Source organism: Eretmochelys imbricata, chromosome 2 (genome assembly GCF_965152235.1).
Source record: "Eretmochelys imbricata isolate rEreImb1 chromosome 2, rEreImb1.hap1, whole genome shotgun sequence".
NCBI lineage: Eukaryota > Metazoa > Chordata > Testudines > Cheloniidae > Eretmochelys > Eretmochelys imbricata.
Window position 1 is genome coordinate 185,883,475 of NC_135573.1, and position 12,679 is coordinate 185,896,153.

General features: G+C 39.8%; 1 protein-coding gene across 5 annotated transcripts in view; it reads right to left on the minus strand.

Moving 5' to 3' along the window:
- FBXL2 (F-box and leucine rich repeat protein 2) overlaps positions 1-12,679 on the minus strand; it is a 123,908-nt gene that overhangs the window by 46,027 nt on the left and 65,202 nt on the right. For all 5 annotated transcript variants that reach the window (XR_013345301.1, XM_077811105.1, XM_077811106.1 and 2 more), the window contains 2 exons: positions 6,689-6,743; positions 4,944-5,018 (listed from right to left, as the gene is read on the minus strand). Coding sequence is in view for 4 of the 5 variants with exons in the window: in XM_077811105.1 (XP_077667231.1) it covers positions 4,944-5,018; positions 6,689-6,743 (130 nt within the window). In the remaining variant the exon portion in view is untranslated. The remainder of the gene's footprint in view (positions 1-4,943; positions 5,019-6,688; positions 6,744-12,679) is intronic.

The window sequence follows — 12,679 nt, forward strand, 5'->3', positions numbered from 1 at the left end:
TCCAGGGAGCTGCATGGAGCCGGGCAGGGAACCTGCCAGCCCTGCCAACCATGCCTCCCAGCACCAGCAGGGGTCCCAGCCTGCATGCCGCAGCCTGCCCCCGCCCCCAGCACCAGCAGGTGGTTCCAGGCCACCTCCTCCAAAACGTGCGGAGCTCCTGGATGCTCCCCCAGAGCACCCGCAGCCCCCTAGCCCAAGTTTTAGTTAGGAGTATACAGTACAAGTCATGGACAGGTCATGGTCCATGAATTTTTGTTTCCTGCCCGTGACCTGTCCATGACTTCTACTAAAAATATCTGTGACTAAAATGTATCCTTATTTATGAGTAAGGCTAAGTTTTTGTCATGCATATTTTTAGTAAAAGTAACGGACAGGTCACAGGCAATAAAGAAAAATTCATGGAAGCCCGTGGCCTATCTGTGACTTTTACTAAAAACATGCATGACAAAATGGGGAGTTGGGGGGGTCCCCACACCACCTCGGGGGGGTCCCCCACTGCTTGTGGCTCCAAGCTCGGGACACCCCCACCATCCACGGTGGCTGGGAACTCTGGGGCAACCCCGCCACATGCAGCGGCGTGGAGCTTGGGGCCTGCACAGTTCCCAGGCACCACGGGCAGCGGGGGGCCTTGTAGCTCCCATACGCCGTAGGCTCAAGTCACAGAGGTCAAAGAATTCTAATAGATTGGTGAGGCATGATTTCCCTTTACAAAAGCCGCGCTGACTCTTCCCCAACATATCGTGTTCAGCTGCGTGTCTGATACTTCTATTCTTTTCCACAGTTTTAGTCAATTTGCTTGGCACAAGCTTAGAGGATGAATTAAGGCCCCTTTGAAAGACTATGCTGCAGTGATAATCTGTAAACAGGTGAATTAAGCTTTTGTGGGGCCCGGGGACAGAGCAAGTGGCGGCCCCTCCCCACCCCTTCTGCCTGCAGTCCCCCCACCAGGGAAATAGGGTTGGGGCACAGGGACTTGCCCTGCTCCGCCCAACCAATGCTCCTGCCGAGGAGTGGGGTTGGGGTGCGGGGACTTCCCCCACCTGCACTGCGCTCTTGTCAGGGAGCAGGGTTGGGGCACAGGGGGCTTACCCCCACTTCCCGGCAGGAGCGCCAGACAGGCTGAGTGGGTTGGGGTGCAGGTGAGCCCATTTTTCCGGAGCCCCCAATTGGCCGGGGCCCCTGGGAACAGGCCCTGTTGACCCAGTAGCTAATCCGTCACTGTCTTCAAATGTATTTAAAAACAGACAGGCAGTTTCAGTATTAAGAATTAAACGCCCTGAATAAAACATGAGGTATTTTGGCGCATTATTTTAAATTTACTTTTTTCCTGATGTTAGTTTATGAGACCAGCAAAGTGCAATTCCCTCACCATCGCCAGCTAGCATTCAGCACCACACCCCAGCACACACTCTTTGGCATAAGATTGATAAATCCTTAAGACAGACGCTTATAAAGGTAAGGTAGTCTATTTTTTTCCTCTGGTATTATGTATACAAGACCAATATGTATATTTGTTTTATACATTAAAAAACAGTGTACTATCTTAACCCAATGGCAGACTCAAGTCTTTGATATTGTTCGATGGTGTATATGATGCCAACAAGGGCATATTGTGAAGTCATGCTGAGCAAAAAGATCGTGTGTACAGGGACTTTGCAATTTGTGGTCCTCAAACACAGTAATCCAAACAGATGCTGTTTTGAGATGGAAAGACATCAAAAGAGCTGTATTTCTTCTTCTGAGATCACTGGCCCTGGGTGGGTGTCTGTTTAATATTCTATTAAAACTACTTTTAAAAAGTTTTTTTAGTGTGCCTTAGATAAACAGTGAATAAATGAATTAAAAGGTAAATTTAAATTACTATTGAGCTAAAATTCAAAGTATAGCAGTCACTGTATTGTTCTAAATCTAAATGATAAAGGGATAATGTATACTGAAAATCAACTACATCCTGCGACCAGGTTATAACATGGTTGTCCCAGGACACATCAAGAACACAATACTGCCTTGTAGCACATAGGTTATGGTACAAATCCATTATATAATCAAAGAATTAGAAAAACTATAGCATATGAAAAAAGTATGTCCCAAACCAAAAGCATAATAATCCAGTACTATCCTTCTAAAAAACAGAACCTTCAAGCTTCATATACGTTTATCAGATAGAAAGTTCATAGCTCTAAAATACATTTATTACTGCTCAGCAAATAAGAAACAAAAATATTTTCAGCCTTCTATGTGCAAATAAACAGGAGTAGCAGTTAATCCCTCCCAACCTGTACAGATATGTTTAAATGTTTGCAGGCTCTGGAATCTGTTCTCCACTTCAGTACAGATCCTCTTAATAAGCAACATCTATTGTTGGCTTTTAAAGTACCAAAAAGAAGCTGACAATGAAGTTTCAAAGTGCTGTTGACAGAATTTACCTCTAAGTTAAATTAGTGAATTTCTATGCTTTGTATGTTTGGACAATGTTTAGCAAAATTTATCCAATGATTACCATATAGATTTTATTCATATAAGACGAATTTAAATATGGGGCAAGAATGCCAGAGGAGAATGAGACTATTTTCTTCTAGGTTTTAATTCCTAATATGACTCAGTAAATATACCATTAATGTGTCAGTGAAGTAATTTTCCACAGGATTGGTTCCTAAATTTCTCTCAACACTAAAAACATTCAGAAGAGGTCTTTTTTTTACATTAGAAAATACATTAGAAAATTTTAAGGGGAGGCCTAATATAATGGCAGAGGGCAAGCATCAGCGTTCCTACACTGTAGAAGAAAAGCTAGCTGCAATAGATCAAGTAAATAGCGGAGAAACCCAGGTCAAAGTTTCAAAAGATATTGAGATTGCCGAATCTACTCTCCAAGGATGGCTAAAAAACTAATCTAAACTGAATGGCTTTGTACAAAATATCGATTCTGCCACGGGGCTTAAGCAAAAATGTGCGCACTATTCAGCAAAACCCACAATAAACAAAGCCATGCACACGTGGTTTGCTCAGAAAAGGCTGAAAGGAATGCCGCTAAGTGGGCCAATTCTTCAAGCCCAAGCAACAAAATTTGGAAATTTAACGGGGGATGAATCATTCCAAGCCACCAAGAGGTTTATAATTTGTTTTAAAAAGCATCATGATATAGTGCAGGTATCGATTTCTGGAGAAAGCCGATCAGCCAATGAATCGGCCACGAACGCATTTCCTGCTGAGTTAAAATCTATTTTACAAAATGAAGACTACCATGAAGAAGAACTTTATAATTGTGATGAAACAGCTTTATTTGCAAAACTGCTACCTGATAAAACTTTAGCCTTTAATTACGAGACACAGAAAACAGCTGGATTTAAGAAGATAAAAGATCGTGTGACTCTTTCTTTTTTGTAGTAATAAGATGGGTAGCCATACCGCTTGCCCCTCTTCTCGTTGGCCACTTTCATAACCCTTGCTGCTTTAATCACCTCAACAGAGCCAAACTGCCAGTAATATATGCTAACAGCAAAAATGCTTGGATGACAAGACACATTTTCGAAGACTGGTTCCACAACAGCTTTGTTCCAGCTGTTTGTAAGCATCTGCAATCGAAGAAACTCGAAGCCAAAGCACTTTTGCATTTGACAATTGTCCAGCCCATCCTCCAGCCAAATCACTGGTATCGAGTGATGGAAAAATTTGAGTGCTATACCTACCATTCAACACAACATCAAAAATTCAACCTTTAGACCAGGGCATTATTCAGAATTTTAAAAACAATTATCGACAGGAACTGATTTTGGCGATCGTGTCATGCACATCTTCAGGCATTTCTGAATTCCTGAAACAGTTAAACATGAAAGAAATTATTTATTTAGTTAAAAAAGTTTGGGACGATGAAGGCTCTCAGTGATGCCTTTTCTGTCAAAGATGGCTCAGACTCGGAAAACTCCAGCAGTGGCATTGATTCAGAGCCAGACTTTGAAGGATTTTTGGAAGAAGACGTCCTACAAACATGCACACAGACAAAAGAGGATAACGGTAAACTTCTCTTTCAAATGATAAAAGATTTTAGTTTGGATACGTTGCTGAAAATCATTACTGAGTGGCTGGAGACGGATGAAGATTGCACAACTTCAGAATTTCTGTCCAAGGAAGAAATATTAACGGGCTGCGAGACTACGTCAGACCACGAAAGTGATGGCGAGGATGTCGTTGAAAAGGTCAAAATTTCGCCCACAGAAGCCCTTAGTGCTGTAGAATCTGTTGTAAGATTTATGGAGGCACAAAATGTGGAAAATATCTAAATCATTCATCTGCGGCAAATGACAGACTTCATAAGAAAGAAAAAAAGTGCGAGCCAGAAAGAGCAGAAAATAACAGCGTTTTTTTCTAGGTGAATCAGAGACACTTTTTTCAGCATGGCCCTCTTAACCCACAGTCTGTTAACATGCGGTCATGATGGCTTGACTCCCGACATCCGCGCATAAACGGGTCTGTACTGTAAATGGCGCTCTCAGCTGAGAGGCCAGAGAGCCAACAGACATGGAAATTAAACTACCCTCTTACTCCCAGAAGTAATTCTGAGAGTCTCAGTCAAGACTGAGGAACCTTAGAGGGACATTTTCACTGTCCGTATGATACCTGTTTTATGAACAGAAGTCTTGAGTCTCCAGAACAGTCAATCCCATACCTTTTGTGAACAATGTGTGCACATGAATTACTTAAACCAAAATAAATAAATTATTTGTCACTTAGCTGAAAATCAAAACTCAGATACAATTCCAAGGTAAAAAGTGAGCCAAATACAATTATCTGCTTTTTCTACCTGTTCCTTCACAGCATTACCATCTTGTATTTTAAGACTGAGATATTTGTACTGTGAATAAGGTCTCTGGGATAATTAAGACAGTTTATCCTTTTAACATCCAATGTAAAGACAAAAAAAAAAAAAAAACTATAGTACTAACCTCTATATCTGTCTGAAAGTTAAAAAGATCTATTCTTTGCCAGTTACTTCCATCCAGAGCCAAGACATTCCATGCCTAGAAAAAACATACATATGTTTAATAAATCTTCTCTATCAGGTACTTAATAGCCCTCCCCTCATCACTATAGTATGAGTGTCTTGAAATCACAGACATGACACAAGTATTCCTTCAGAATGCATTATTTTGTATGTAAATCAAAAGTAATTTAGGCATTGAGGCTTATGAAAAAGTAGATTGCTAAAAACAGATTTTGCTGGACTGATTCTTTTAAATCCTGGGATTGCATGTTTTCAGACTGTAAGGGCCAAATTCTGCCCATGGATACATGCATGAACATTGACTTAAATGCAAGCCACACGCATACACAGTATAATGGCAGAATTTTACCCTCATCATTTAAAGCAATTTTAGTAAGTTCATTGTTCAATAAATTATTTTTATTAGAGCTGTATGTAAAGAAGAAGAATTTAAAACTTAGCTGCTTCTAGTCAAAGAATAAAAAGGAAGAGCTGGGAATGCTGAAATAAATGTATTTATATAGAGGTTTTCAACTCCAAAATTCTTTATAACCTTTACAAACTATTGGCTCAGTCCTGAGAGGAGCAGAATGCCTTCTGCAAGATGCTGGCTTCTGAACCCCCCTATTTTCATGGGAATGGAGGCATTCAGCCCCTCTCAGGATTGGACCATATTTCATTATATAGTACGCACACGCACACAAATTTCTTCATCACCACTGGGGTGAAACATGGCAGCTGTTAAACAGCACACATCATCTCTACACAACAGTTCCGGCTAGAAAGTGAAAAGGCATTCCTTAATTCAATAGAAACTGCTGGGACACGTGGTTACCCAACCAGTTCAATACTGACTCAGAGGGAAGAATACCACCTACTGATTCATCAGCATTATTTTCTGCCGCACCCTAGGTTTTAGCTGGAGCTATTGACCAAGATTGATGCTGCTTAGCTTATTAAATCACAGTTTAGGGTGGGATGGAAGCAGGAATAAAAGAGTTATGTTCTGAATTAGAAAAAAAAGTTTTGAATTTCACTGAAAAAAAAAGTGAAGTGAAGATTTAAAAGCCTGCCTTTTGAAATAATACAGAAAAAAGTTCACTATGGTAGTTTGGTTGCATATAAGGTTTGTTTTTGCACACACTTCATGTAAGAATAAAATCTATTTTATTTTAATTCAAGCAAAACCACCCAGATGAACATAAAGATGTATTTAGATATGCCTTTTCAATTGTCTTCACATGAGTGCCGTTTTCTCTATTAGTAGTAGCTTTACTTAATACCTTCAGCATTTGGCAAACACCATGGATACACTTCTTAAACATATGTTGAATATTAACAGAGCTACATGGACTTTTAAGCACAAAATACTTCTGAAAAATAGTGTTATAAAGTCACAAACTTTAAATAGCAAATGCCACTGTGCCAAAAAAGGCCTAATTCTTTCTGCAGATACAAAGCATGTATCATTGTACATCTCTTGCCCTGACCCCGCCACCCCTTAAGAGAAAACTCCAGACACACAGTGATTCATTCTGCATATCTGATTGCAGGATTGGGAGCTCAGTTTCTTATCCACTGCTCAAAGTCAACGGTAAGATTCCCTTTGATTTCTAAGAGCCTAATCTAAAGCTCATTTTTTGCTGGTAATTAATAAAATAGTCCTTCCCAATGCACAAAATGACCCAAGTAAAGCAAATACTGTACCTTAGAAACTTGCGCACATCGGCACAAAGTAACAATATCCAAGAAGGAAAATATTCTAGGAAGAAAAGGAACAGAATCAAATTATGCTGATGTTTTATTACTAATCCAGTCTAATATACAGGTTCACAGCTTCATAATCATAGGAAAAAATTCAAGTTACATAAAAAGCTAAATTACATTTAACTCTGCAATACTACAAAATTGTACTGGATAGGCTGACAACAGTTATATATACACTGACTAAGAACAATCATTTGGAAATAGGATACATATGCTATTTTTGATCAGCCCCCAGTTGAAAAATCTAAATACTATTGAAGAAAAACAGTCCAGTTTTCTAATAAGTCACATACTGCTCACTAAGCCTGTGAAATTCAATCATTTAAAAAAATTAGATTTACTCTATAAGAAAGAATGACACAGGAGTTCAGTATTCACCATTACTATCTAAACACGATACCATTTCTGTAAACCTGCGTACTCTAACTGTTCAGTTCTGAAGGAGATTTGCACTGGCAAGATGAACACAAGTTCCAAATATCAATAAAGACAGCTCAGGGGATGTTCTCAGGGGAGGAAAGGATATTGGTGTAAGCACAAAAATGCAGATTCTTTTCCAAAACTATTTTCTACAACAATCACTCAAAAGAATATATACTAAAGTTAAAAAACATTACCTGCTCACAAGGCCATCAACCTTTTTCATGCTCAAAATTATGAAAATCTTAACTTGCTATCAGTATCATCTTGTACTAAAATCTTAACACCGATGAGTAAATACAGCTGATTTGTTGGTGAAGAGATAATGATTAATAAAAATGATCTAAAAAAATCTGACCAACATTTTCAAACTTCAAAGCTTAAATCAAGGCACCTAAACCCATAATTAGGAACCTAAATAAGTTGCCAAATGTTCAGTTCAGTACCCATGGAAGTTGACAGGATCTACAAATGCCACTTGGATGCCTAATTTTAGACACCCAGGTTTCAAAATGGTCCTGATATTCAATGATATTCTATTATCACATTTGAACACATTCTATTTTTCAATACATAAAAATATACATGAATTAAAATAGATCCATTTACCATGCAAACTCAGAAGAATGAGCACCCTTGTAAGATATGAATTGCATTTTACAAAAAAGCATTTTTGACAATATTTATTGTGATTGGAACACCCATTTGAAGCTCAAGGCACTTTATAAAACTAAATACCAACACCATGTGAATGGATTTCGAAGGTCTCAGATTTATACATTCGCATTTCAAAACAGTTTTCCAAATTATTTCAGTAAATTTGCCTTCACATTCTATCTAGTCAAAAAATAAAGGGCGGTGACAAACCATTTTGGGGCACTCTTGTTTTGAAGGGAGAGGAGGAGGAGTGTTTTGGCTTTCATACTAGCCTTATTCATTTTGTCATAGGTAACATTATACAGAGATCTGGGAACAGGAGAAGGGGAAAGGAGTTTGTAGATCCCATTACTTTGAATTGTCTAACAGTTTGTCCTAATGATAATCACTATTTATGATGGTGCACATTAATATATCGATATTCTCTTTTAAAAGAAGGAAAGGACACAAAGGGCAAACATACAATTAGGCTTTTATTTCTTTTTCCTCTGGCAGTTGGCCATTATTTTAGCGGAGAAAACTTTCTACAGGGAGGTGCTTTGCATTACAAGGAGATTCTCTTTGATTTAACCTTCAATTGGAGAAGTTTTTAGTTTTATCTGATGAAGTCAACTTTTCTTCCATCCTTGGAAGTCAGTCAAGTTGTCCCCATGAAACAGACAACTTAAATAATGGCAACAACAGAATATATGCATCATACCTCATCTTTTCTTTACAGGCATTAATGCTTGTCAGCACTCTGAAGATGTAAAATGCTATGCAATTGTTATGTATTATAGCTGATAGCATGAGATACCATTGACATGTTTAGCTATAATTGCTATGAGTCATTTCACCAATGCCATAATTTATCCACTGCCATTCTTTTTGCTTGAAATATTAAGCGAAAAGATTTCAATTCTTCTTGCTTATTTCATTCATATCATCTTGAAAAGTCAATTATCTGCCTTCCGTATTATTGACCAATCTAACAGAAATTTGTTTCTGCAGATACTGCTATAAATGTCTGATTCAGAGTTCATTGAAGTCAATGAAAAAGCCCTCAGTAACTTCAAGTAGGCTTCTGACCAGGTTCCAGGCCTCTTGGGGTTGGCTAATCTCTATCCTAAATAGGGACTCCCTTCTCCCACTGTGTTTGCGGAATGAATGCCAAATTAGGCAATTAATGCCATCTCCTTCTCAACAACAGAATCTAAGTAATTTCTCACCTAGCTCAAGTGCAAAATATAGCAAATTAAGTCTTGGGAATGACAGCAAGAGACTCCGTGAAATGAACAGAATCCAATGTGCTCAAAGTCAACAGTCAACCATGGCAAAAGCTACTCTCATTTCTGCCTATTCTCCTATTTTTCCTCCTTCCCTCTGTCCAGTTCTCTCTAACCTCTCCATTTGTCTCTACCACACTGCAGTTTTAAAATGATTTTAAAGACCCTTTTGACTAGAAGAGCTTTATAATTCCTAACACCAAGTAATTTCTTTTGTAGCCTTCTAATCCTGCCATAAAAATCTACATCATTCATGAAGCCTCACAAATCTGATGCAATCACTAACAAAGTTTACATGCCATCTTGCATCTGAATTTAATACATATTAAATTTGTTCAAGTTCGATTTGAGTTCCTCAGAGTAAGGGCTTTGTCCTTTATGCACTTGCAAAACACTGTGTGCTTTTACACTGACTCTTCCTTAGCGGACAATTCCTTACCAGAATTAACCAGAGACAGCCAGAAAAAGGACTTTGGCATCTGAATGAAAAAAAGATTGAGAAGTACAGACTCTCTCTGCACTTAAGTGTTTTTTTGTTTGTTTTAAATGTAAAATATACACAATAGGACAGCTGATAGACCTGCAGCACACCTGTCCTTCACAACCAGAGCTATGCAGAAGTTAATGCAGCCAGCAGGAAGATTAATTTCCTCTTAGTACTTGGACACGGATTAGCACAGGGGTGCTGGAAATGAAGTTCATGTTGCATAGATTCTCCTTTCTCCTGGACAGCTCCATATCTGAACCAATGGGCAGATCTGGGTGGATAGTTCTTTACATTACTTCAACACATCAAACTGTGTAAGGTATGGAGTGAGAAGCTGAGTTGAACATAGGCAAAACAGCCTCTCCCCCAGGCCCCTGAGGACTCCTCTCAACTTGGGGCCACCTGAAATCAAAGTTTCTGCAACTTGTCAAAACCAGCCCTGCATACAGTAATTATTCATTCTCTACAAAAATAGATTTTCTAGTGCTAACTTGTGCTATGCATAGGTGCACCATTTGCCTTAAAAACAAAATAAACGAAAGTATCAAACATGTACGTGCATACACCACCGACCCAAATTTTGGTCTAAAAGAGCCCAAATTTGACATCTTTCTGGGCACAATGCAAGAACTATTTACTTTGTTTTGTTCTAAAGAAGTGGTCTGAATTGGGACAGTACCAGTTTTCTCTTTTCTTTGGCTGATTTGGGAGTAGTTTTTCCCCCCATATTAATTTGGATTATTATTTTTGAATGCATGTGAAAATCTGTATTGTTCTTACGCCTGGAGTGATGGCACAAACTATAAATCCAAATATCAAGACGCAGCAAAGGTGAGATGTGACTGACTTAGTCAAAACACAAATATTCATAGTATATTTCAGTGATATCTCTTAGGAGTACCTCTTCACTCCATTCACTAACTAATCGAACTCTGGACTGTGGATGATGAGAAATATCAAAGTTGAAAGTGTATGGATATTTGAAACCAAAAATTGCCATTCACCTTTTAAGGTTTAATTTTCATAATGTTTACCCTGGTTACGTCATTTTCAGTACAGATGCATCTGAAAAAGCTGACATCAGCCTTGAGTCTTAAACTGTATACTCAATTTTTCCTGATAGGTGAAAATAAATATCCATTTTTACAGGGCACTGTGGATACTGTGTAGTTTGTGCCTAGTAAGCATCAAAGGCAGCTACTGTTGCTGTGCAGTGTTGACGGGGGTCCAGCTCCCTCTTCCCTTTTAGTTTTTAGTTTGCTGGAAAATAACAGTTCAGAGTTCAGTTTGCAAGCAATTTGATGGGTTTATTGGGGCTAAACAAGGAAGCATATTTTGAAGCCCTTTACATTGACTGGGCTATTTTTATACGCCGATAGAGTTTAACCATACTTCGAACCCCTTCACACCAGTTGGGCTTATTTGTATACGCCAATAGAGTTTTCCTCTTCCCCTCCCACAACTACAGTTCTATACGCCGATAAAACCCCCTTCTTTTCCTAACCCCTAGCTCCATACGCCAACGGAGCTCCCTCTTCCCCTCCCTTTTCTTGGCAAACTTAATTATACTTGTACTTGTAGTGTCCCTTCCCTGGTACCATCCCTTTCAATATATGAATCATAGAATCATAGAATATCAGGATTGGAAGGGACCTCAGGAGGTCAGTTAGTCCAACCCCCTGCTCAAAGCAGGACCAATCCCCAACATATGGTTCTGTTCTCGGGGGATCTTTTTAATTCTACCTTTAAACTACAGATGCTGACCTTTTTAGTGTATCCAAGAAATAGGCCTGTTTATAACAAGCATGATGTAATGACATGATCTCATAAGAATGGCCATACTGGGTCAGACCAATGTTCCATCTAGCCCAATATCTTGCCTTCTGACAGTAGCTAATACCAGGGGTTTCACATGGAATGAACAGAACATGCAATCATTGAGCGATCCATCACCCATTGTCCACTCCTAGCTTCTGGCAGTCAGGAGCTAGGGACACTCAGAGCATTGAGTTGTATCCCTGCCCATCTTGGCAAACAGCCATTGATGGACCTATCCTCCATGAAATTATCTAATTCTCTTTTGAACCCCATTATGCTTTTGGCTGTCACAACATCCCCTGACAACGAGTTACACAGGTTGACTGTGAGTTGTGTGAAGGAGTTCACAGTCATACAGCTTGCAATACTGCATTACCAAAGCCAGCATCGTCTCGAGCTTGCTGGATAAGCGCATAATACGATGTAAACGTGTGGACGGACGACTAGGTGGCAGCCTTGCAGATATCCTGGATCAGCACTTGGGCTAGGAAAGCTGCCGAAGAGGCTTCTGCCCTGGTTGATTGGGCAGTTACAATCGCCGGAGGGGGCACCTTGGCCTGGTTGTAGCAGTAGCAGATACAGGCAGTAATCCAAATCAAGATCCTCTGGACCGACTCTGGATGATCTTTCATCCTGTCAGCCACTGCGACAAATAACTGCAGCGACTTATGAAAAGACTTGGTCCTCTCAATGTAGAAGGCTAGCACCCTTCTGACATCGAGCGAGTGCAATCTGCTCTCCTCCGCCAACTTATGAGGTTGAGGAAAGAATACAGATGAGAATATGTCCTAAGTCATATAAAAAAACGAAACAACCTTGGGTAGAAAGGCCGGATGTGGTTGAAGTTGGACCTTGTCCTGGTAAAACAGTGTGTAGGGTGGCTCCGAGGTAAGTGCCTTAAACTCGAAGACCCTGCGGGAAGATGTTATTGCCACCAAGAAAGCGACCTTCCAGGAGAGAAGGAGGAGGGATCAGGAAGCCAGAGGGTCGAAGGGTGCTCCCGTGAGTCGCGACAGTACAAGATTTAGGTCCCACAGAGGGTATAGGTATACTAGGTCCTTGAGGAACCTGACCGTCATGTTGTGGGTGAAAACTGACCTGCTCTCGAGTGGAGGATGAAAGGCCAAAATAGAGGCCAAGTGGACCTTAACAGATGAAAGAGACAGACCCTGGAGTTGAAGATGCAGGAGGTAATCCAGGATTAAATGCATTGAGGGCCTCTCGGATCAAATGCCTTTATCTGAAGTCGGGCACATAAACTGTTTCCATTTGGCCAGGAAGGTT